A 25023-nucleotide genomic window follows, 5' to 3' on the forward strand; every position below is an offset into this window, starting at 1 on the left:
TCTATGACAAAGGGCAGGTTTGTTTTCTGCCATTATATATTTTAAAAAAAGAGTTTTCTAAAGCTCAGGGTGCTTCAGCTATGACATAAACCCACTGTGTACGGTGGTCACCTAGCCCTCATCTTATCACCTTGTAGTAACTGGGTTTTAAAGAACTGATGCAAAAAAATGACAATACTCTGACTACTGCTATTGCTATGAGTAATACACTGCCTTTTGTCTTTGTCCTCTGCATCCATGAAACTGCTGTAGACTCTTCAGCATTCCTGGTATCTGGTATCCCCAGTTTCTGTTCTTTTGCTTTATGGATAGACTCTCGTCTATCGATTTAGTTCCTTACTCAAGTTTCTGCCTCCTTAAGTTGACTTTCTTGGTCTAAATTTCCTACTTGCCTAGGGAAAAGAGACTCTGATTAAATAAGTGGCAACAAACTAAAGTCAGAGGAATAAAAAGTGTTAATTCAGAAACAATTGTGGCTTACATATGGAGTATAGGTCCCATGCAAATCTGTACTGCAGCTAGGTTTTCAATTTCATCCCTATCAGAGACATCATTTTAAAAACCTATTGGGTCTTGGAGTTCAACAGGATTGCTGGGCTGGGTGCCTTGTTTATTTGACAGATTTTACTCTGCTTTTTCATTTCTTAGTGTTCGCTGCTAAAAATATTCTTTCCTTAGTAGATATATGTCTCTTTTCCCTCCCCTCCACTTCCAAGCCCTCAACCCTCAAACAATAAAATCAGTATACATATATTCAGAAAAGCATGGTTAGTGATAAATGATCAGGAAATTTACTTGTTTGCTACCTCTTATTTCAGAGAGTTCCAGAGGGATGAGCAGTAGCCCTCTGCAATAAGAGTCCTGAGAATCAGTGGGAACCTGTTAAAATTCAGATTTCCAGGCCATACCCTCCCCACCCCAAGGATTCTGATTCAGTATGGCTGATGTGGGTCGCAGGAGTTCTCCATTTTTAATGAGTTTCTTGGGCAATTTTGCTACAATTTGTTTGCAGAACACTCCATGAGAAATCCTACTCCAAAAACTGCCTCCTGACTTGGTATCATGCACATTTGTGCAGTATAATAGAGACAGTTCAACCCCAAGTATATAGATTAGTCACTGACAAATGTTAGTTGATGACAGTGATTTGCTCTGGTGTGCAGCTCAACTGTTAGGAGTGTTTTGAAAGTTATTTTTTGGTCCATGAGACTGAAAGACTCATATTAATATGAAACAACTGCTGATTAGCTTTAACATTTCTGGATATATTTGGAACAATTTCTTCTGATCTGTGGCATAATACCACATGCACATTATTAGCAAGGACCATATACAGAAAGACAAATAAGTAGAATTTTAAAAATGAAAACTGTAGTTTGTAAATACTTTGGGTAAAATACAATTATCCCAAAGGTATTTTATTTGAAGAAGTTAAACAGTATGAACATTTTTTAGATAAAGATTTAGGGGAGATTTTTGAAAAGTAAAAAAGTAAAAACAGTCATTGCTGTTGAGATCATAAGATACACAATAGGATGTTACTGGAAAATCATCTTATATCAGTGTGATGGGAGCACTGAGGAAAAGTGTGTAACATACTAGCACTGATGGTTCTGCAGGTATCCAATTTATATTCTAACTTCCTAACAACAATGCTTACGGAAAAATTCTTTCTCCAATTTTTTTTTTCCCCAAATGAAATAGAAATAAGTCACCCAAGTAACAGAAGTATCACACTTCACCTCTTTTCTTTGAGGACAGACCAGTACGCTTCATTTTCATCAGGTTTGATTGGGAGTTACACATTTAAATTTAGTGTTAGTGCACTTCAGGTAAAGCTCATGAGGAAAACACCAGCATATGGCTACAGTGCTTTTGAGGTAAGGACACCACGGTTTAGAGTGCCAGAGACTAGGAGAATATTAAACACATTTCACTCTGTACATCAAACTTAATTATTGTGAGTTTACCTGGGACAATTGTTACATTAAACAATTTAACCAACATTTCAACATCTATCCGTCTTCAGTGTTAGTAAGTGATTTTTACCAGCAGTCCACCTCTTAAAAACAGCAACACAAATTTCAGTCAGAATTTTTCAAGGTGTTTTATCTTTTCTCAGAACTTATCTTGATAAAAGGTGATGACACTTACAGTTGACAACAACTTTTACTTTCCTCACATCTGGGAATGACACATCATTTTCCGCACTGCATTCATATTCCCCAGCCTGGTCCCTTGTAATTCCATAAATGTCCAAATATTGTCCATTTTCAAATGGTTTTGCTATAAAAAAGAATACAGCATGTTTAATTGTAGCTGCCTGAGGCTTCATTCAAGTAAAACAACAATTTCATGACTTCCTACAAGATATTGCTGACAAAACAATTCCAAATGAAACTGGGGAATTATTAAACCTTTTGTTCTTCTATGTTCAGAGGGAAACTCAGAGAAAAAAGCAGCAGCAGAACAAGGTATATTGTAACAACTATTTCCCCAGAACAGGATATACATGTGTTCTTTTTAATTGATTGTGGTCTTCTAACCTCTTCACACATCAAATAGACTCTGCACATTTCTGTAATTGAGTTCAACAACCTCTGAGCAGTGTAGATGAAATTCACTAATATGACTTGGTACATATTGACTTTTCTACTGTGTGAGCTAGCAACTTGACACTTAACCTAACTAAATGTTACTTTTCTTTTGGGGGAAATCTCCTCCCCTTATTCAAGGATTCAAGTCAGATGTCTTGAAAAAAGTATAGAGATACATTTAACCATTGCTATATTTCTGTTTCCAAAATTATTAATGCTGCCAAGAAAGGTACAGTGTACACACTATATATAACTCACCCAATGAATCTTGGAAAGAATCACTATGACTCTCTAAGGGTTAAGTGTTCATAAAAGCAAACTAAGTTATCTTTATTTTTAAATATTCATGGGAAAACATTCTATGTGACCAAAAATAGCAGCAAAATAGAAATATAAAGATGTAATAACAGATGAAAGACTACCCCCAAATGAATGAGATTTGAGAAAATAAAGTCTCCTTTGTTTAATAATGGAATTTTTGTTTATTTGAAAGCATTGGGTCATTGAGCAGGATCCTAATTATCAGAAGTATGGCAAAGGTAGAATAAGCCTTTGTGAATTTCAAGAGAGGAGACCCTTCCATCTCCTTGCACAAGCCTTGAAAAAAATCACATTTCAGTGCATATCAAAGGGAATTGTGGAATGAAGCAATGCTACTATTAAATTGTTTGTTTTCAAAGTCAATATTATTTTTATCTTTCCCTTTCTGTCTTGCCAAAACCATTGTAATGATATAGAAGTTGGAGAACTAGTAAGAAAGTTCATTTTAATGAAACAAACAAAATAAATTTTAGTTATGGCCCTCCAAATTTAAAGTCCATTCCAATTATTTCCCCCCAACGTTCCCCCATGCACCTCTGTGTCTGGGTCTTTATTAACTGTGGCATGGTCTGCCCTCCAGGTAACTATGAGTTTGCTAATTGAAACCTTTAGTGTTTAGAATATATATGATTACGTCGTTTTTCCATTTATCTATCTAATCCTAGCTGTACAGAAGGGGAATTAAAACTTCTGAAGTGGTAGTTGGCTCTTTTTGTCTTATTTTCACTATTGTAATGAAGATACTCTAAGCTTAAATGTGTCTGTAAAACCTATTGAAATACATATGTATAAAAACTTCACATCCAAGAATTTTTAAAATAAAATTTAAATTATAAAGTAAGGATGGTATGAAATATAAATTAAACTATGAGGAACACTGATATAGTACATCAGGTACTTTAAGTCATTTATTACTTACAGTCACCATGAATCAGCACTCCCAAAAGATGTGTTTTAAGCATTCTATTGTTTTTATACAAATAACTTTTTTTTTTTTTTTTAAGACAAGATCTCACTCTGTTGCTCAAGTGGAAGTGCAGTGGTATGTTCGTGGCTCACTGCAACCTCTGCCTCCTGAGTTCAAGCGATTCTCCTGTCTCCGCCTCCTGAATAGCTGGGATTGCAGTTGGGTGCCACCAAGCCTGGCTAATTTTTGTATTTTTAGTGGAGATGGGGTTTCACCATGTTGGCCAGGCTTGTCTCAAACTCCTGACCTCAAGTGATCCCACCGCCTCTGCTTCCCAAAGTACTGGGATTACAAGGGTGAGCCACCACGCCTGGCCCAAATAACTCTTTTACCTGAACTCATTCTTGCTCTGTTCTCATCTGATCTTACCAGACTTGAATTCCAGATTTGGAACTCAGAGTTGCTTGCCCATAAACCCTGTAGTTTACTAGTTGTCTGTAATTTGCTTGGCTGCCTCACTGTTTTTCTTTGTTTGTTTGTTTTTGCTGTACTTTATTCTCCTTAGAAGTAATTTAGCGTAGCTCTGAGCCAATCCTGTCATCAGATCCCCTTACCCATCACTCCCCTCTCAAGGGGAAAGGATTTTGGCATGGTACTTTAAAATGCACAGCAGAGCATTTCCATTTATACATGCAATATAACTCAATTTTCCCCCTCAATGGAGGAGAAAGACAAGGCTAAAGGGGTATAGAAAACTAAAGACGTAAGAATCATCACGAAAACTATGACTTTGCAATGTTTATGAGGGATATGTACTATCTTAGGTATCTATTATAAACCTATATCTTGTGATATGTTTTTAATCCCCCAGCATATTGATTATAAATGTAGATGAGATATAATCACATTGTGATATGACTGCCTTCCAGTAGTCATAGGTTTTGCCATTCTCCACCAGTGCAGCAACAGTCTCTGTTTTGCTCATCTCTGTTTCCTTAGCTCTAGCGTAACATGTAAAACATCATATACTTTATAAATACTTATTACAAAAATAAATAAAGACATTGATTAATTTAATAAAGTCCTGTAAGGATGGAGCATGGGGAATCTAAACTAAACACCTACATCTGAGGAAGTTATCACTTGTTTTTCAAAGTCATGAAGAATGAAAAAAACTTTAAAAAGAGTTGCCATTCTTGTTGACATCTTGAAGTGATAGATGGTGGCAGGGGTTAGAACAGGCTCTGGACATTACCTTAGATCCCTTTCAATATTATAAAACCTAACAGAAACAGTAAACACAATTTTGAAGAAGAAAGATAAGTACTGCCTATAATCTGAACCACAGTTTTCCTTTGTGTATAATCTCTTCCAAGTATAGATAGAGTTTTCTCACAAAATAGAGAACTGAAGAAAGTCTACAAGCCTTCAGTGGTGCCACTATTATCACCATCTTCAAAGAGGAAGCTGAGAAATAGTAAATAGCTATACTTTAAAATATCTTTCTGATACTTATTTCTGATAAGAACCCCAGCCACAAAGAGTTCTATGTTGGCCACTAAATGATATCTAGATTTGGTTTTACGGTTTGCTAAGGCATTTAACATACTTTATGTAGCATTTAAAAAGTGTTTGTGAAAGCAGCAGTATTCCTCTAGAGTATCTGTGTGTTTCAGAAAAAAAATTACAAAATAAATCTATCTTTCCTTAATTTCTAGGACATGATCCTTTACTAGTTTTACTCTCACATCGCTGGCAATTTCCATTTACTTTTGCAAAACCCTTCACATCTTCACATTCCCCAAATATTGTTTCTGTTCTATGACCTCTTTCTTTTATTCAGTGCACTCTTTCAGAGGAACTTGTTCTTGTTCATTCATTTATATTTCATTACTCTCTTAATATTGACAAGTCCCTGATTGATCTATTTAGCTCATACCTATGAATTTGGGACACATATGTTTGACTGAACATCTGCACTGAGATGTCCCATAGTCATCTCAAGTCATCATAACCAGAACCAGATTTACCTTTCCTGCATATCTGCAGCTGCTCTTATGTTCCAAGTATCAATGATTGTTTTGATCATGATCTAATTTGCTCAAGCCAGAAATCTTGGCATTAACTTTGGTAGTACTTTTGACCTTAGTCATCTGTCGGTACTGTATCCTGTCAATTTTGCCTCCTAATTCTCAAACTTATTCTAGGAGCTCTGTGTTTCAGCCCTGGATGCACATAATCATATATGCCAATAATTGCCTACTGCTTTGTAGATCCATTTCAATCATTTTCTAAGAACTTGCTCAGAAAGTCACTCTACTTTACAAAGCTGCCCTGCAGGAAGATACACTGTTAGGGTCTCATTGCCATGTATTACTAGATGATACTCTGTAACTAAAGATATAAAATACATTTGGGATGGTTCATTTACATTTAAAATTGTAATTATTTTCCATTAACTTGTTAACTTGTACACCAGCATATTTGGTATTAAATAAGTATCTCTTTTATGCATTGTACCATATTTATCATACTGTGTGATAAGGGATGTGGGCTTTAGAACTGGATTATGTGAGCTCAAGTCTCAGCTCTGCCATTTATTAGCTATGTGGCTTTATACCAGGTATTTAACCTTTGGTGTACTCATCTGTAATGTGTAAGGATAATAGAACCTGCCTCATATGATTGTTGTGAAGAGTGAGTTAATACAAGTAAAATACTTAGAACACTGTATCATACATCATAGAAATTTAAAAATTATATTAACTATTATTACAATGTACAGGTTAGGCATGTTAGAGACTGATTCAGATAATTATTGTTTCCATGCTGACAGGTTACTATATTCAAGTATTGATGCTTCTGTCTTAACTTGGTATTTAATAGAAACCAGAAGTGAGAATAAGGAAGTCACTCAAGAAGGATTAATAGTAATGACCAGTTCAGTTCTCATATCACTGTAGGAGCTCAGAAAACACATCTTTCTTACACATCTGTAGATGTACATGGTTGCTCTTATGTTTGGGAATCACTTTCTTTATGCCTGAATTCCTAAAGACAATTTAACTTCCCTGATTCACCTTTGGGTTTCAGATGAGAACTATAGCCTGAGATAAAGTCCTTATAACCTGCTTTCTCCTTACACAGTTGATCTTGACTTCCAGTTGCTGCCTTGAACACTCTATCCTTCAATTCACTCAGCTTTCTTCTTCTCATCCTTTATGTCTCTGCTTAAACATTATCTCCTAAGAGAAACGTTTTCTGATTTACTCACTACCCAGTCAAGGAGCCCCACATTACATATAATTCCAATAAATTTAGCAAAGCAAAACACAAAAGCCTGCACTAATTTTGCATGGTATGTACATACTTGCTATTACTTATTTAATTGTTAGCAACTTTTAAAACATTTATCTTTCGGCTGGGCGCGGTGGCTCAAGCCTGTAATCCCAGCACTTTGGGAGGCGGAGAGGGCGGATCACAAGGTCAGGAGATTGAGACCATCCAGGCTAACCCGGTGAAACCCCCAAAAAAACTAGCTGGGCGAGGTGGCGGGTGCCTGTAGTCTCAGCTACTTGGGAGGCTGAGGCAGGAGAATGGCGTGAACCCGGGAGGCGGAGCTTGCAGTGAGCCAAGATCTGGCCACTGCACTCCAGCCTGGGCGACAGAGCGAGACTCCGTCTCAAAAAAAAAAAAAAAAAAAAAAAAAAAAAAAAAAAAAAATTATCTGTCTTGTTATAAGCTCTGTGATATAAAAGGCTATATCTTTTTCCATGTCTAGTATGGCTCTACATTTTTTGACTGTATGATTAAAAACAACTGATATGGTTTGGCTGTTTTCCCACCCAAATCTCAACTTGAATTGTAACTCCCAGAATTCCCACATGTGGCAGGGACCCAGGGGGAAGTAACTGAATCATGGGGGCTGGTCTTTCCTATGCTATTCTCATAATAGTGAATAACTCTCACAAAATCTGATGGGTTTATCAGGGGTTTCTGCTTTTGCTTTCTCCTCATTTTTCTCTTCCAGCCAGCATGTAAGAAGTGCCTTTAGCCTCCTGCCCATAATTCTGAGGCCTTCCCAGCCACGTAGAACTGTAAGTCCAATTAAACCTCTTTTTCTTCCCAGTCTCATGTATATCTTTATCAGCAGCGTGAAAATGAACTAATATAGTAAATTGGTACCAATAGAGTGGAGTATTGCTGAAAAGGTACTCAAAAATGTGGAAGCAACTTTGGAACTGGGTAACAGGCAGAGGTTGGAATAGTTTGGAGGGCTCAGAAGAAGACAGGAAAATGTGGGAAAGTTTGGAACTTCCTAGAAACTTGTTAAATGTTTTTGACAAAAATGCTGAAAGTGATATGAATGATAAGGCCCAGGCTGGTCTCAGATGGAGATGAGGAACTTGTTGGGAACTGGAGGAAAGATGACTCTTGTTTTAGCAAAGAGACTAGTGGCATTTTGCCCCTGCCCTAGAGATTTGTGGAACTTTGAACTTGAGCGTGATGATTTAGGGTATTTGGCGGAAGAAATTTCTAAGCAGCAAAACATTCAAAAGGTGACTTGGGTGCTGTATAAAGCATTCCCTTTTAAAAGGGAAACAGAATATAAAAGATGAGAAAATTTGCAGCCTGACAGTGAAGTAGAAAAGAAAAAAAAAAAACAGAACAAAATATTTTTTAAGGAGAAATTCAAGCCAGCTGCAGAAATTTGCATAAATAGCAAGGAGCCGAATGTTAATCCCCAAGACAATGGGGAAAATGTCTCCAGGTAATGTCAGAGACCTTCACTGCAGTCCCTTCCACCACAGGACTGGAAGCCCAGGAGGAAAATGTGGTTTCCTGGGCTGGGCCCAGGGTCCCCGTGCTGCGTGCAGCCTAGGGACTTGGTGCCCTGTGTCCCAGCCACTCCAGCTGTGGCTCAAAGAAGCCAATATAGAGCTCAGTCTGTCGCTTCAGAGGGTGGAAGCCACAAGCCTTGGCAGCTTCCACATGATTTTCAGCCTGCATGTGCACAGAAGTCAAGAATTGGGGTTTGAGAACCTCCGCCTAGATTTCAGAAGATGTATGTAAATGCCTGGATGCCCAGGCAAAAAGTTTGCTGCAGGGGTGGGGTCCTCATGGAGAACCTCTGCTAGGGCAGTGTGGAAGGGAAATGTGGGGTCAGAGCCACCACACAGAGTTGCTACTGGGGCACTGCCTAGTGGAGCTGTGAGAAGAGGGCCACTGTCCTCCAAACCCCAGAATGGTAGATCCACTGACAGCTTGGACTGTGCACCTGGAAAAGCCATAGACACTCAATGCCAGCCAATGAAAGCAGCCAGGAGGGAGGCTGTACCCTGCAAAGCCACAGGAGCGGAGCTGCACAGCACCATGGGAAACCACATTTTGCATCAGCATTACCTGGATGTGAGACCTGGAGTCAAAGGAGATCATCTTGAAGCTTTAAAATTTGACTGCCCCATTGGATTTCAGACTTGCATGGGCCCTGTGACCCCTTTGTTTTGGCCACTTGGAATGGCTATATTTACTTAATACCTGTACCCCCATTGTATCTAGGAAGTAATTAGCTTGTTTTTGATTTTAGAGGCTCATAGGTGGAAGGGACTTCCCTTGTCTCAAATGAGACTTTGGGCTGTGGACTTTTGGGTTAATGCTGAAATGAGTTAAGACCTTAGGGGACTGTTGGGAAGGTATGATTGGTTTTAAAATGTGAAGACACGAGATTTGGAGGGGACAGGGCCAGAATAATATGGTGTGGCTGTGCCCCTACCCGAATCTCAACTTGAATTGTATCTCCCAGCATTCTCACTTGCTGTGGGTGGGACCTAGGGGGTAATTAAATCATGGGGGCTGGTCTTTCTCATGCTATTCTCATAATAGTGAATAAGTCTCATGAGATCTGATGGGTTTATCAGGGGTTTCCGCTTTTGCTTCCTCCTCTTTTTTCTCTTCCCACCACCATTTCCCCTCCCACCATTTTTCTGAGGCATTCTCAGCCATGTGGAACTGTACCTAGGATTAAACCTCTTTTTTTTCTCAGTCTCAGATATGTCTTTATCAGCAGAGTGAAAACGAACTAATAAACAACATACTAGAAAATTCAGAAAATTTGACATTTCATTAGAGAAGATAGATTAATCTTTTTATTTAGCCAATGATTGATCATATCATAAATAAAAATTATATTTACTTTTTTAAAATATTTATTATTATGTGTAAGGAACCACATGCTCTCTTAAATTCTACAGTTAACCTTAAACTTATGAGGTAAATTCCATTACATAGAATAAGACTGTTCTATGTAATGGAAGACGTTAAAGAGATTAAATATCTTGCTAAAGAACCCAGTGACATATATGAAACCCAGAACTAACTTAAAAACCTACATGCCTGATTTGTATATGACTGAAAGGCTACATTAATTCTCTCATTTGTGAATGGCTACTTAGCTTGCTAAACTAAGTTAGAACATGTATGTGTCATTCTTGCTCTTAGAACTTACATACAGCACTATGTAAATGTTAATTTAATCTCTGCAAGATGTTATTTCTACCTATATCAGTTGTCTATGGCTGCCATAACAAATTACCACAAACTTACTGCTTCAATCCAGTAAATTAACCACATGTCAATTTAATATCTGAAAAATTCTATTGGTACTTGTATTAGTATTTTATTGCTGCCATAACAAATTACCACAACTTTACCGACTTAAAATCATGTAAATTTATTTCCTTACAGTTTTTTAGGTCAGAAATCCAGCAAAACCTATGGTAACCAGAAAAATGGGACCTCCAGAGTTTTACACATCCTACTCACTAAAATGATTAGCTTTTATGGCAATAGGAATATTGCAGATGTGAATAATGTTAAGGACCTTGAGGTAAGGAGAGTTTGGGGAGGGACAATACTAATTCCATGAATTCTTAAAAGTAGAAGAGGTAGATAGAAGAGTGAGTCAAAGAGATGAAACATGATAAAGGCTCTACCAATCATTGTTGATTTTGAATACGGAGGATGTGAAGCATGAGCCAAGAAAAGCTGTGGCCTCTGGAAACTAAAATGTCCCTCAGCTGACAACAAAATTTAATTCTCCTTTATAACCTCCAAAAAGGGACACAGCCTATCAACACCTTGCTTTGAGTCTGATGAGACCAGTGCTGAACTTCTGACCTACAGAATTGAAAGATAATAAATTTTTACTCTTTTTAACCACTAAGTTTGTGGTAATTGGTTATAGCAACAGTGTAAAATGAATACAGCGTCTCATTGGACTAAAATCAATGTGTCAGAGGTGCAGGATTCTTTTCTGGAGATCTGTTTCTTTGTTTTTCAGGTTGTAGGGAGAAATAAGTTTCTTGCTGTTGCAGCAGTGAAGTCTTCATTTTCTTGGTGGCTGTTAGCTGATGGCCATTTCCAGCTTTTAGAGGCTACAAGCATTCTCTGACTCATTTTCCCCTTTCTCCATTTTCCAAACCAGCAAATGTTGGGTCAAGTCTTTCTCCCACTTTGAATCTCTACTGCCTGTACTCCAGTCTCAACTCTCTGACCACTCTACTGTCTTCTTCTTTCACTTTTAAGGATTCATGTGATTAAACCGAGCCCATCTGCCTAATCTAAAGCAATTTCCTCATCTCTAGCTCCTAATCTTAATAACATCTGTAAAGTCTCTTTTACCATGTATGGTAACGTGGTCATATATTCCGAAGACTATGGCATAGACATCTTTGGAAGCCATTATTCTGCACAGTTTTCTATCAGTTTTCCTTAGACTTTGCGGTTCTACTTGCATATACAAATTTTAATTTAATTATAATATTTTTCAAAGTCAATAGGTAAAGAAAGACATGTGGTGTAATTTATAAATTGCTGAGGTTATGAATCTCTCTGAATAATACAAGTGAAGTTCAGAAAAATACATTTAATGAAGACATTCATTTTGAAGCAAAAAAAAAAAAAAAAAAAAAATTCCATGACACTATACCACAAGTCTATCAAGTAATGTAAGTCTGGGAAGTGTTGTTAGAGCACAGAAATAATGGAGTTTATGGAGCAATAAGAGGGGGTATATGGGTGGATGAAATTATGGAAGTCATCTACTGAAATGATTCTAACAGGTTTCAAAAGAAAATAACAATAACTAGTAAGAAAAACCTCAAGCTTTTGATTTTTTTTTTTGTTACATATTTGTCATAATCCAGCAGAGAACACTGAAGGAATATTTTTAAATCAGCTCAAAATCAATTGTTTCTTTTCTTCCTGCCTTCCTACCTGCCTTCTTTTCTTCCATTTATACATTCATTCAATGGATATTGTGACAAGATCTCTGACCAGTGAGGCAGATTGTTTCCCTTTCAAAGTTTATTGGGAAACAAAAGTATAAGTGGGAAATTTCAATAAAGTATGATAACTACTACATTTGGGGTAAATATAGGGTGTTATGCTGTCATAATTGCACTGTCATTACTTGAAGATTTCTGAACATTTATGGCAGAATATTAATTTCATAGGAGTAGGCAGAAGTGACTCTGGAGCTCTAAAGAGAAGTTATTGCCTAGAAGGCCTTGTATTCCATGTAAAGAATTTGGATTATAAATTGAGGAATTATTAGAATAATGTACATTAAAAAGTATTATAATATTTTAAAGCATCACCTTTCTAAATATTATGTATTTTTAAATATTACATTTTAAAAGATAACTCTGGCATTCAGATCAGTATTATATTTAGGAACAATGGCCAGACTTACCTTCTTGCCACAAACCACTAAAGAATGAGCAAAACTTGTTTAAAAAAAAAAAAAAAAAAAAAAAACCCTCTCAGACATTGGACAGTGAGAAGCACAGAATTTTGATCTCTAATGCAAAAGAAGTAAACACAGTGACCCCCACAATTAATATTCATGGATTTCTATCTCATGCAATTTTCAGACACCAAGCTCACATAGGTGGAAACTAGAGCCCAGTGGTCTTGCATTGTCAAGGAAAGAGATTGGAATTCAGTAGACCAAGGGGATGGAAGTAGTGGTGCAGGTTTTAAAGAGAAGGAACTCATATAGACAAAAAGCTACAGAAATCTACATGTGTTTTCTTATCGTTGCTGAGTACTATGCTGTACTTGCATAGGCAAAAAATCCCATAAATCTGAAAAAAAAAAAAAAAAAAAAAACAATAACTGGTCATTTGTAAGATAAACAATTTCTAAAGCTCAAACAAGGTAAAGAGACATTGATCCTTGATCAACAAGAATATAATCATCAGAGACTGATGGAGATTCCAAAGGGCTAATGCCTTAGTTGTATGGCTGAATAAAAGCCAGAATAAAGACTCCTTTTGGCCTACCTTTAAAGCTTAATAACAAGGTTTAATGAACCAAAATAATTCGCAGGTGATACAGGAGCCTGTTTAAAAAAAAAAAATCCAACACTCTTTAAAGGAACAAAACAAAATCTAAACCCTTAACAACACAATGTCCAATATCCAATTTTAAAAATGACTAAACATTTAAAGAAACAGAAATCTTTGAACTACAACTAGTGGAAAAACAGTCAATAGAAAGAGACCTAGAAATGAAATAAAATGCAAATAAGAGAAAAAAATTAAATACAGGTGGCTATAATTATGTTCAAGTCTTTACTAAATAAATATAATGAAGAAAGAAATGGAAGATAGAAAAAAGATGACACAATGAACATTATTTACAAAGCAATCCAAAATATATGAAATTAAGTATTAATTGGAAGAAATTAACAGTATATTAAACACCAAAGAAAAAAATATTGTTAACTTGAAGGCACAGCAAGAGTACATAAAATTTCCAAATTGAAGCAGAGAGAGAAAAATACTAAAAACCAAACAAACAAATAAAAATACAGAGCCTAGGTGATATATGGAATAATAAAAAATATTATATATAAATATTGGGGTTCCCATAAAGGGGACAGAAAAAATATATTAAGAATTAAAGGTTGAATAGTTTCTGAATTTGATGCATACAACAAAATAGCAAATATAAGAGGTTAATCATCTCAAGGAAGAGAGACAAAGAAATAAAAATCATACAAAAGAACATAATAATTAAATTGCTAAAAACCAGAGGAAAAGAGAAAATCTAAAAAGCAGCCAGGGATAAAATATACATTCTACACTAAGAAACTAAAATAAGAATTACTGCAGACTTCTTGTTTAAAACTATGCAGGCCAAGAGAAAATATAATCTCTCTCTCTCTCTCTCTTTCTCTCTCTCTCACACACACACAAGATTTCAAAGCAATATTGTAAGCTTTGACCTTAACGAGTTGGAAAAGAAAGAACAAATAAAAGCTGAAGTAAATAGAGTTATGGAAATAGTAAAGATTAAAAATTCTTAACATTGAAGATGAATAGTCAACAGGAAAACTCAATGAAACCAAAAGCTAGTTCTTTAACAGATCACTAAAATGGATAAATCTTAACCAGCCTAATAAAGAACTAAAAGAGATGACACAAACTACCAATTATCAGAAGTGAAGGAGAAAAATATTACCCTTCCTAGAAAAATTAAATAGCTATTAAGCTAATATTAAGACAAACTACTTGTCAATTAATTTAGCAGTTTAGATTAAGTGTACAAATTTCTTGAAAAACAGAAATTTCTATATCAATTTAGAAAAAATAAAAAATCTGAATATTTAGTATATGCAATTGCAAGAAATTGACTTTGCAATTAAAAGATCACTCACAGAGAAAACTTCAAGATCACATCTCTTAAACCTTTAAGAAATGAATAATACCAAACCTACACAAATTCTTTCTGAAAATGGAGTGGGTTAATGCTCCAATTCATTTTATGTCACTATTATTACATTATTACCCTAATATCAGAACTAAAAATATGAAAAGAAAAAATAATCCCTCCTAAGAACATTGACACAAAAATCTCTCAACAAATTTTTGGTATACCAATCTAGGGATATGTTAATATGATAATACACGATGGTCAAGTACAGTATATTCCAAGGTTGAAATATATTCCATGATTGTGTAACCAAAAAAAATTAAACTATATAAATCACTACATTAATAACAATAACAATATGTGGGTATATTAACATGCAGATAATTCATTGAAAAATTCAATATTTATTCAATATTTTAATTTTTTCATAAAAATTGGGATTGAGGAGAATTATCTCAACCTGCCAAAGACTTCTATGAAAACTTACATCTGACCTCATACTTAATGATGAAATGATGTTTTCTTACTAATATGAGGATGAAGGCAAGGTTATCCACTCTAACCTATATCTCACACTGTATATATAAATTAATTCAATATGCATCATTGACTTAAATGTGAATCATATTACTATTAATACAATTAGAACGAAACAAAGAAGAAAATCTTTGTGACTCTGGGTTGAGCTAAAGGTTTTTAGATATTACACAGAGGGCAAAACTATACAAGGAGATATTCATAAGTGGATTTCATCAACATTTTATAAAAACAAAAACTTTTGCTTTGGAAAAGGCACCCATTAATTACATAAAAGGAATGAAACATTTTTAAACCACATGTTAGACAAAGAACATGTATCCAGAATGTATAACAAATTTTGCAAGTCACTAAAAACATACAACCCAATTAAGAAATGGGCCAGGCCGGGTGTGGTGGGTGCCTGAAGTCCCAGCTACTCAGGAGGCTGAGGTGGGAGAATGGCGTGAACCCGGGAGGCGGGGCTTGCAGTGAGCCGAGAACTCACCACTGCACTCCAGCCTGGGAGACAGAGCAAGACTGTCAAAAAGGAACGGAAAGGAAAGGAAAGGAAAGAAAGAAGGAAGAAGGAAAGAGAGAAAGGGAGAAAGGGAGAAAGGGAGAAAAAAAGAGAAAGAGAGAGAAGGGATGGAGGAAGGAAGGGAGGGAGGGAGGGAGGAAGGGAGGAAGGAAGGAGGGAGGGAGGGAGGGAGGGAGGAAGGAAGGAAGGAAGGAAGGAAGGAAGGAAGGAAGGAAGGAAGGAAGGGAGGGAGGGACGGAGGGAGGGAGGGAGGGAGACCAAGATGGTAGAATAGAAAGCTCCAGGTATCATTCCCCCATCAAGGACAACAAGTTAATAACTATCTACACAGAAAAAGAAAACACTTTCATAAGAACCAAAAATCAGGTGAGTACTCTCAGTACCTGGTTTTAACTTCATATCGCTGAAAGAGGTACTGAAGAGATTTTTAAAATAGATACTGAAGAGATTTTTAAAATAATAGTCCTAAATCACCAATGCCACCCCTCCCCAACCCTCTGGATGAAGCTGTGTGGTGCACAGAGCATCTTTGGACACTGGGGGAGGGAGACCACAGCAACTGTGAGGCATTAAACTCAGTGCTGTCCTGTTAGAGTGGAAAGGAAAACCAGATCAAACTCAGCTGATGCCCATCCACTGAAGGAGGAGTTAAACCAGCCGTAGCCAGAGGGGAATTGCCAATCCCAGTGGTCTGAATTTGAGTGCCCGCAGACCTCACAACTGACGGCCAAAATGCTTTCAGTCTCTAAGTAAACTTGAAAGGCAGTCTAGGCCATAAGGACTGCAACTCTTAGGTGAGTCCTAGGGATGAACTAGGCCCAGACACACTGGACTGGGAGGCACATAATATATTGAGATACCAGTTGGGGTAGCCAAGAGAGTGCTGGCATCCCCATTCCCCTAACCCCAGGCTGCCACAGTTTGCTGCTCCAAAAAAAATACCCCTTCTTTCTGCTTGAGGAGAGGAGAGTAAAGAGTGGAGAGGACTTTGTCTTGCTCCTTGGATACCAGCTCAGCAACAGTAGAATAGGGCATGGATCAGACTCAAAAGGCCCCCATTCCAGGCCCTAGGTCCCAGATGACATTTCTAGGCACACCCTGTGTCAGAAGGACACTGCCTTACAGGAAAGGACCCAATCCTGCCAGCATTCATCACCTGCTAACTAAGGAACACTGGGCCCTGAATAACCAGCAAGGATACCCAGGTACTACATTGAGGGTCTTGGTGAGCTTCTGAGATTTGCTGGCTTCAAGTGAGACTCAGTACATTACCAGCTGATGATTATGGGGGCAATACTGCTTCTGCTTGAGAAAAGCAAAGGAAAAAAGTTAAGGGGTCTTTGTTTTGCACCTTAGGTCCCTACACTGCCACAGGGGTTGGAGCGCCAAGTGGGCTCTTGGGCTCTCTGATTCTAGGAGCTGACTCCTGAGTGGCATTTCTGGACCTGCCCTGGGCCAGAGGGGAGCCCACTGACCTCAATGGTGAGTTCCAGGTCAGGCAGCATTCACACAAGCTGACCTAAGATACTCTAGGTCTTAAGGGGACATCAGTGGTAGGCTGAGAGTCCTCCTTATGGCCAGGGTTGGTGGTGGCTACAGGGTGAGGCTCCTCTGCCTTTGGAAAGGGGAGGGAAGAGTGGGAAGACTGTGTCTTGCAGTTTGAGTGCCAGCTCAGCCAGAATACAATAGAAGATCAGGTATACTTCTAAGGTTTCTGACTCTAATCCCTGACTCTCAGATGGCAGTTCTGGACCCAGCCAGGGCCTGGGGGAACTCGCCACCCTGAAAGAAAGGACATGGGCCTGGCTGGCTTTTCCGCTTGCTGACTATAAAGCCCCAAGGCTGTGAGTGAACACAGGCAGTAGCCAGGGAGTCATTACGGCAGGCCTTGGGAGAAACCCAGAGCTGTGCTGACTTCAGGTCTGACCTTATGCAATCACAGTGGTAGTGGCCACAGGGGTGCTTGTGTCACTATACCCCCAGGTTCAGGTGGCTCAGGACAGAGATGGTGATTGTATGTTTGGGAGAAAGTAAAGGAAGAGAACAAGAGCTTCTCTCTTGCAATTCAGAGAATTTTCTCGCATCTTATCCAAGACCATCAAGGCAATTCTTCTAAGAGTCTGCAAGAACCAGAGCATTACTGGGCTTGGAATGCCCATAAAGCAGGAATAGCTTAGATCACAACACTGAAGTCCTTTCAAATAACTGGAAAGCCTTTCAAAAAAGGATGGCTATAAATAAGCCCAGACAATGAAGGCTACAATAAGTATAATACCTAACTTTTTAATGTCCAGACACTGAAGAACATCTACTAGAATCAACATCATCAAGGAAAATATGCCCTCAGCAAATGAACTAAAAAGGCAACAAGTACCAACCCAGGAAAAATAGAGATATGTGCCCTTTCAAACAGAGGATTCAACATAGCTGTGTTGAGAAAACTTAAATAAATTCAAGATAACACAGAGAAGGAAGTCAGAATTCCATCAGATAAATTTAATTATGAGATTGAAATAATTAAAAAGAATCAAGCAATAATTATGAAGCTGAAGAATGTATTTGGTATACTGAAAAATATGTTGGAGTGCTCTAATAACAGAATGGATCAAGCAGAAGAACCAATTAGTGAGCAATCTACAGATTCAGTGCAGTCCCTATCAAAATACAAATAACATTCTTCACAGAAATATAAAAACAAATCTGAAATGTATATGGAACCACACAAGATCCAGAATAGCCAAAGCTAGCCTAACCAAAGCAAACAAATTACCTGACTTCAAATTATACTGCAGAGGTTTTATTTGATTTTATTTTATGTTAATTTTAAGTTCAGGGGTACATATGCAGAATGTGCAGGTTTGTTACATAGGTAAACGTGTGTCATGGTAGTTTGGTGCACAGATCATCCCATCACCCAGGTATTAAGCCCAGAATCCATTAGCTATTCTTCCTGATGCTCCCCCTCCCCACAGGTGCCCAGCATGTGTTGTTCCCCACTATGTATCCGTGTGTTCCCACAATTCAGCTCCCACTTTATAAGTGAGAACATGCAGTGTTTGGTTTTCTGTTTCTACATTACTTTGCTGAGGTTAATGACTTCCAGCTCCTCCCATGTCCCTGTAAAGGACAAGATCTTATTTCTTTCTATGGCTGCATAGTATTCCATGATGTATATGTACCATATTTTCTTTATTCAGTCTATCACTGATGGACATTTAGGTTGATTCCATGACTTTGCTAGTATATTATAAACAGTGCTGCAATGAACATACAGGTGCATGTGTCTTTATAATACAATGATTTATATTCCTTTGGGCATATACTCAGTAATGGGATTGCTAGGTCAAATGTATTTCTGGTTCTAGGTCTTTGAGGAATTGCCACACTCTCTTCCACAATGGTTGAACTACTTTACACTTCCAGAAAGAAAACAGGAGCCTCTGGCAATTCAGAGAATTCTCTGAGGAGAATTTTGTGGAGAAAAGCATTCCTTTTTCTCCACAACCTCACCAGCATCTGTTGCTTTTTGACTTTTTAATAATAGCCATTCTGACTGGTGTGAGATGGTATCAACTCATTGTGTTTCTGATTTGCATTTCTCTAATGATTAGTAATGTTGAGCTTTTTTCATGTTTGTTGGCCACATGTATGTCTTCTTTTGAGAAATGTCTGTTCATTATACTACTGAGCTATAGTAACCAAAACAGTATGGCAAAAGAATGAAAACAGACACATAGACCAATGGAACAGAATAGAGAATCCAGAAACAAATAAACACACCTACGCTGAACTCATTTTTGACAAAGGTGCCAAGAAGAGTGGGGAAAAGGCAGTCTCTTCAATAAAGGGTGCTGGGAAAACTGGATATTTATATGTAAAAGAATGAAATTAGACTCCTATCTCTCACCATATAAAAAAATCAAATAAAAATGGATTAAAGACTTAAATTTAAGACCTCAAACTATGTAATTACTACAAGAATACATTGGGGAATATCTCCAAGGCATTGGTCTGGGCGAAGATTTATTTAGCAGTACCCTGCAAGCACAGGCAACCAAATGAGATCACATCAATTTAAAAAGCTTCTCCACAACAAAGGATACAGTCAACACAGCAAAGGATACAGTCTATTAGTTGAAGAGACAACCCATAGAATGGGAGAAAATGTTTGCAAAGTACCCCTCTGACAAAGGATTAATAACCAGAATATATAAGGAGTTCAAACAACTATATAGGAAAATATCTAATAATCTGATGAAAAAAATAAGCAAAAGACTTGAATAGACATTTCTCAAAAGAAGACACACAAATAGCAAACAGGCATTTGAAAAGGCAATCAACATCACTGATCATCAGAGAAATGCAAATCAAAACTATGGTTATTACAATCTCACCCCAGTTAAAATGGCTAATATCCAAAAGAAAAATGCTGGCAAAGATACGGAGAAAAGGGAAAACTTGTACACTGTTGGTGGAAATGTAAATTAGTGCAACCACTATAAAGAACAGTTAAGAGATTCCCCTAAAACTAAAAATTGAGCTACCATATGATACAGCAATCCCGCTGCTGGGTATACACACAAAAGAAAGAAAACCAGTATATCAAGGAAGTATCTGTACTCCTATGTTTGTGGCAGCACTGTTTACAATTGCTAAGACTTGGAAGCAACCTAAGTGTCCATCAACAGATGAATGGATAAATAAAATGACATACACGTACACAATGGAGTACTGTTAAGCCATAAAAAATGAGATCCTTTCATTTGCAACAATGTGGATGGAACTGGAGGTCGTTATGTTAAGTGAAATATGCCAGGCACAGAAAGACAAACAATCACATGTTCTCACTTATTTGTGTTATCTAAAAATAATAAAAACAAAACACCAAAACTTGTGGTCATAAAGAGTAGAAAGATGATTAACAGAGGTTGGGAAGGGCACTGGGGAATTGGGAGAGAGGTGGGGTTAGTTAATGGGTACTAAAAATTTAGAAAGAATGAGTAAGATCTACTATTTGACAGCACAATAGGGTGACTATAGTCAATAAAAACTTAATTTTATATTTCAAATAGCTTAAAGAATGTAACTGGATTGCTTGTAACTCAAAGAATAAGTGCTTGAAGGGATGGATACCCCATTCTCCATGATGTGCTTATTTTGCATTGCATGCCTGTATCAAAATATCTCATGTACCCCATACATATATATACCTACTATTTACCCACAAAAAAAGTTAAAAAAATTTTAAATGGCCAAAATATTTGAACAGATACTTTATTAAAGAAGACACCCAGATGATAAATAGGTGTATCAAAAGATGATGCACATAAGTAGTCATTAGGAAAATTCAATGCAAATTCAGAACGACATTCCACTGTATATGTATTAGAATGGCTAACATTTACAAAAAGAAAAAAAAATATTAGTGCTGTCAGGAAGCAGAACAACTTAAATTCTTCTACACTGCTGGTGTGAATGTGAAATGGTGTGGTCACTTTGGAAAACAGTTTTTCAGTTTTTCATAAAACTGAACATTCATTGACCTTGTCATCTAGCAATCTCACTCCTGCATAAATAAAAACTTAAAGTTTCAACAACTGTGTGAATGATTATGTTAGCATTACTGACAATTGCTAAAAACTGGAAACTGCCCAAATATCCTTTAATGCATGAAGGATTATGCTACATTCATTTGCCAATACATACAATCCAATTTGCTAATAAAATTATTCATACATAAAAAACATGGATGAATCTAAAACGTGTTTTATTGTTTTCAAAATCCAAAAATAAATATTTAAATTTATTTTATGTAAACACGTGCACAAAATAAAATAGATTCAAAAGGCCACATATTGTATGATTTAATTTATTTAACATTATAGAAATGGCAAAATTATCAAGGTGAAGAATAGATCAGTTGTTCCAAGAGGGTAGAGAAGGGGAGGCTGGTTTAGTATTGAGAGATAGCTGAGGGAATTTCTTAGAATTATAAAATTGTTCTGTATCTTGGTTATGTTCATGGATACATGACTATGCATTTTCAAAAGCCATAAAATTGTATGCTAGAAATAGCCATTTTTACTTTCTGTAAATATAAAGGCAAAAGCATATTGATATACTACTATGCATCTACTAAAATGACTAAATTTCAAAAGATTTACAATATCAAATGGCAATGAGGATGTGGATCACATAGAACAGCTTTTCCTAAGAAATCACATCAAAATGCTTCTCTTCCAATCCTTGTAGTCCTACAGGGAGGGAGAGAGTTTTAGGAGTATTCTAATTGGTTCTCAGTTAATCATTTATTAGAAGTTCTATAAAGGTGATGTGAATTACAACTCATTTTGCTATCTGTTTCTTTAGGATTCAGCTGAAGGTTCATTTTAACATCCTATTATATTAGCTTTGTGACTTGGGGTCCTCTTGAGCAATATATTCTGTACTCCCAGGTCTGTCCAGAGAATATAACTTTGACTTTTCTGGCATTTAATTCTTATCATAAGTTCATGTACAGAAATAATATTCATAAAAAATTAAGTGAGGAAAATTCATTTATTTCTTTAGCTATTTTAAATTTTCTTTTCTGAATATATCAATGATATGGTTTGGAATTGTGTCCCTGGCATCCCTGCCCAAATTTCATTCAAATTGGAGGATGGGCCTGGAGGGAGGTGATTGGATCATGAGGACAGATTTACCCTTTGCTGTTCTCATGATAATGAGTGAGTTCTCATAAGATATGGTTGTTTCAAAATGTGTGGCCCTTCCATCTTAACTGTCTCTCTCTCTCTCCTACCTCCATGTGAAGATGTGCTTGCTTCTGCTTCAACATTCCACCATGATTGTAAGTTTCCTGAGACTTCTCAGCCATGCTTCCTGTACAGCTTGTGGAACTGTGAATCAGTTAAAAGTGTTTTCTTCATTAATTACCCAATCACAGGTAGCTCTTTATAGCAGTGTGAGAACAGACTAATACAGCCAGTATATTATAAAATGATTCCTTTTGACTGCCTTGTCTTGGCACTTCATAAAATTTTCTTTAACAACTGTTGCTTTGGTGGTATACCAGTTTTCACTGAGAAACATTAGAAGAAAGTCCTTATGAAACTTCCTATTATATTTTTATCAGAAAAGTTACTGAGGTCCTTTTCTGCCATATCAATATGTCTACTTGCTGAGGACCTATGGTAAAATTATTTGCGCATTTTAGCACTAGGAAAAGGTCTACTTTTGACATCTTGATTTCCTTTTATATTATAACCCTATAAATTAGTTGTTTACAAAATCCTATAAAATAGTTGTTTCCCTTTTTGTTCTAGGCCACTAGGAAATTTAAAGTCAACATGAAGGAAAATATACCTTTGATGTCTCCATCAAAGGAGTGTTTTGAGGATCATTAAGTTATATGTGGATAGATCAGGACATCATAAATAAGAATATAAAGACACAGATATTTGGAAAATAGCTTTGTTACATATAATGTAGCAGAACTGTGCTAAAATTAAATCAATTAAATTATTTCCTATTAGATATTACTGTAAAACTTTTGGACCTTACCTTATTTACAAGAAGAAATATTTGCTAAACAGGCAAAAAGCAAATAAACATGGTATCTAATAGAAAAGCTGTAATAATTGTCACACCACCTTGACAATGCAAGATAGCACTTAAGTAACTCTTCATAGTGAGGCTTCTAAAAACCATTTAGCACCTGAAGGAAGTATACCAAGAGGTAACACAAAATGTATTCTTATAGATGTCTTTGTAAAAAAAAGATATTTTATAACAATATAGATAAACGAGTGATTAAGAATGTGGGCTTCAGGGTTTCATATCATCTGGGGCAAAATTTTTAACCTCTGGTAGGGTCAGTTTTATCTTTGAGTAAAGGCAACAGTACCCATTGTATTAGTTTATTCTCACACTGCTATGAAAAACTACCAGAGACTGGGTAATTTATAAAGGAAATAGGTTTAATTGACTCACAGTTCCACATGGCTGGGGAGACCTCAGGAGACTTACAATCATTGCAGAAGGCACCTCTTCATAGGGCAGAAGGAAAGAGAATGAGTACCAGGAGGGGAAATGCCAGATGCTTATAAAACCATCAGATCTCATGAGAACTCACTATCATGAGAACAGCATGGGGAAAACCATCCCCATGATTCAATTACCTCTACCTGGCACTGCCCTTTACACCTGGGGATAATTACAATTCAAGGTGAGTTTGGGGTGAGGACACAAAGCCAAATTTTATCATTCTGCCCTTGGCCCCTCTCAAATCTCATGTAGTCACATTTCAAAACAAAATCATGGCTTTCCAACAGTCTACAAAAGTCATATCTAATTCCAGTATTAACACAAAAGTCTAAATCCAAAGTCTCATCTAAGACAAGGCAAGTCCCTTCTGCCTATGAGCCTGTAGAATGAAAAGCAAGTTTGTTACTTCCTAGATACAATGGAGGTACAGGCATTGAGTAAATACACCTCTACAAATGGGAGAAATTGGCCAAAACAAAGGGGCTACATATCACATGCAAGTCTGAAATCCAACAGGGCAGTCATTAAACCTTAAGGTTCCAAAATGATCTCCTTTGACTCCATGTCTCACATCCAGGCCATGCTAATGCAAGTGGGAAGCTCCCATGGCCTTGGCCAGCTCCAGCCCTGTGGATTTGCAGGGTACAGCCACTCTCCCAGCTGCTTTCACAACCTGGCATTTAGTATCTGTGGCTTTTCTAGGTACACGGTGCAAGCTGCTGGTGGATATACCATTCTGGGGTCTGGAAGACGGTGGCCCTCTTCTAACAGCTACATTAAGCAGGGTCCCACTGAGGACTCTGTGCGAAAGCACCAACCCCACATTTCCCTTCTGCACTGCCCTAGCAGAGCTCTGGCCCTGCAGTAAACTCTGCCTGGACATTCAGGGGTTTCCATATATCCTCTGAAATCTAGGCAGAGGTTCCCAAACCTCAGTTATTGAATTCTGTGCATCTGCAGGTCCAACACAACATGTAAGCCACCAAGGATTGGGGCTTGCACCCTCTGAAGCCCCAGCCAGAGCTATAGGTTGATCCCTTTCAGCCATGGCTGGGATTCAGGGCACCAAGTCCTGAGACTGCACATGACAGTAAGTCCCTGCACACAGCCCAGGAAATCCTTTTTGTCTCTTAGGCCTCTGGGCCTGTGATGGAAAGACCTGCCATGAAGACATCTGACATGCCCTGGAGACATTTTCCTCATTGTCTTGGCAATTAACATTTGGCTCCTCATTATTTACGCAAACTTCTGCAGTGGGCTTGAATTTATCCTCAGAAATGAGTTCTTCTTTTCTGCAAATTTCCCAAACTTTTATGCTCTGCTTCCCTTTTAAACATAAGTTCCAATTTCAAACCATCTCTTTGTGAATGCATAAA

General features: G+C 37.2%; 1 protein-coding gene across 1 annotated transcript in view; it reads right to left on the minus strand.

Moving 5' to 3' along the window:
• NEGR1 (neuronal growth regulator 1) overlaps positions 1 to 25023 on the minus strand; it is a 908115-nt gene that overhangs the window by 302360 nt on the left and 580732 nt on the right. The window contains exon 4 of the mRNA XM_050804825.1: positions 2155 to 2286. Coding sequence (XP_050660782.1) covers positions 2155 to 2286 — 132 coding nt within the window. The remainder of the gene's footprint in view (positions 1 to 2154; positions 2287 to 25023) is intronic.

The sequence above is a fragment of the Macaca thibetana genome, chromosome 1 (assembly GCF_024542745.1).
Source record: "Macaca thibetana thibetana isolate TM-01 chromosome 1, ASM2454274v1, whole genome shotgun sequence".
Taxonomy (NCBI): Eukaryota; Metazoa; Chordata; class Mammalia; order Primates; family Cercopithecidae; genus Macaca; species Macaca thibetana.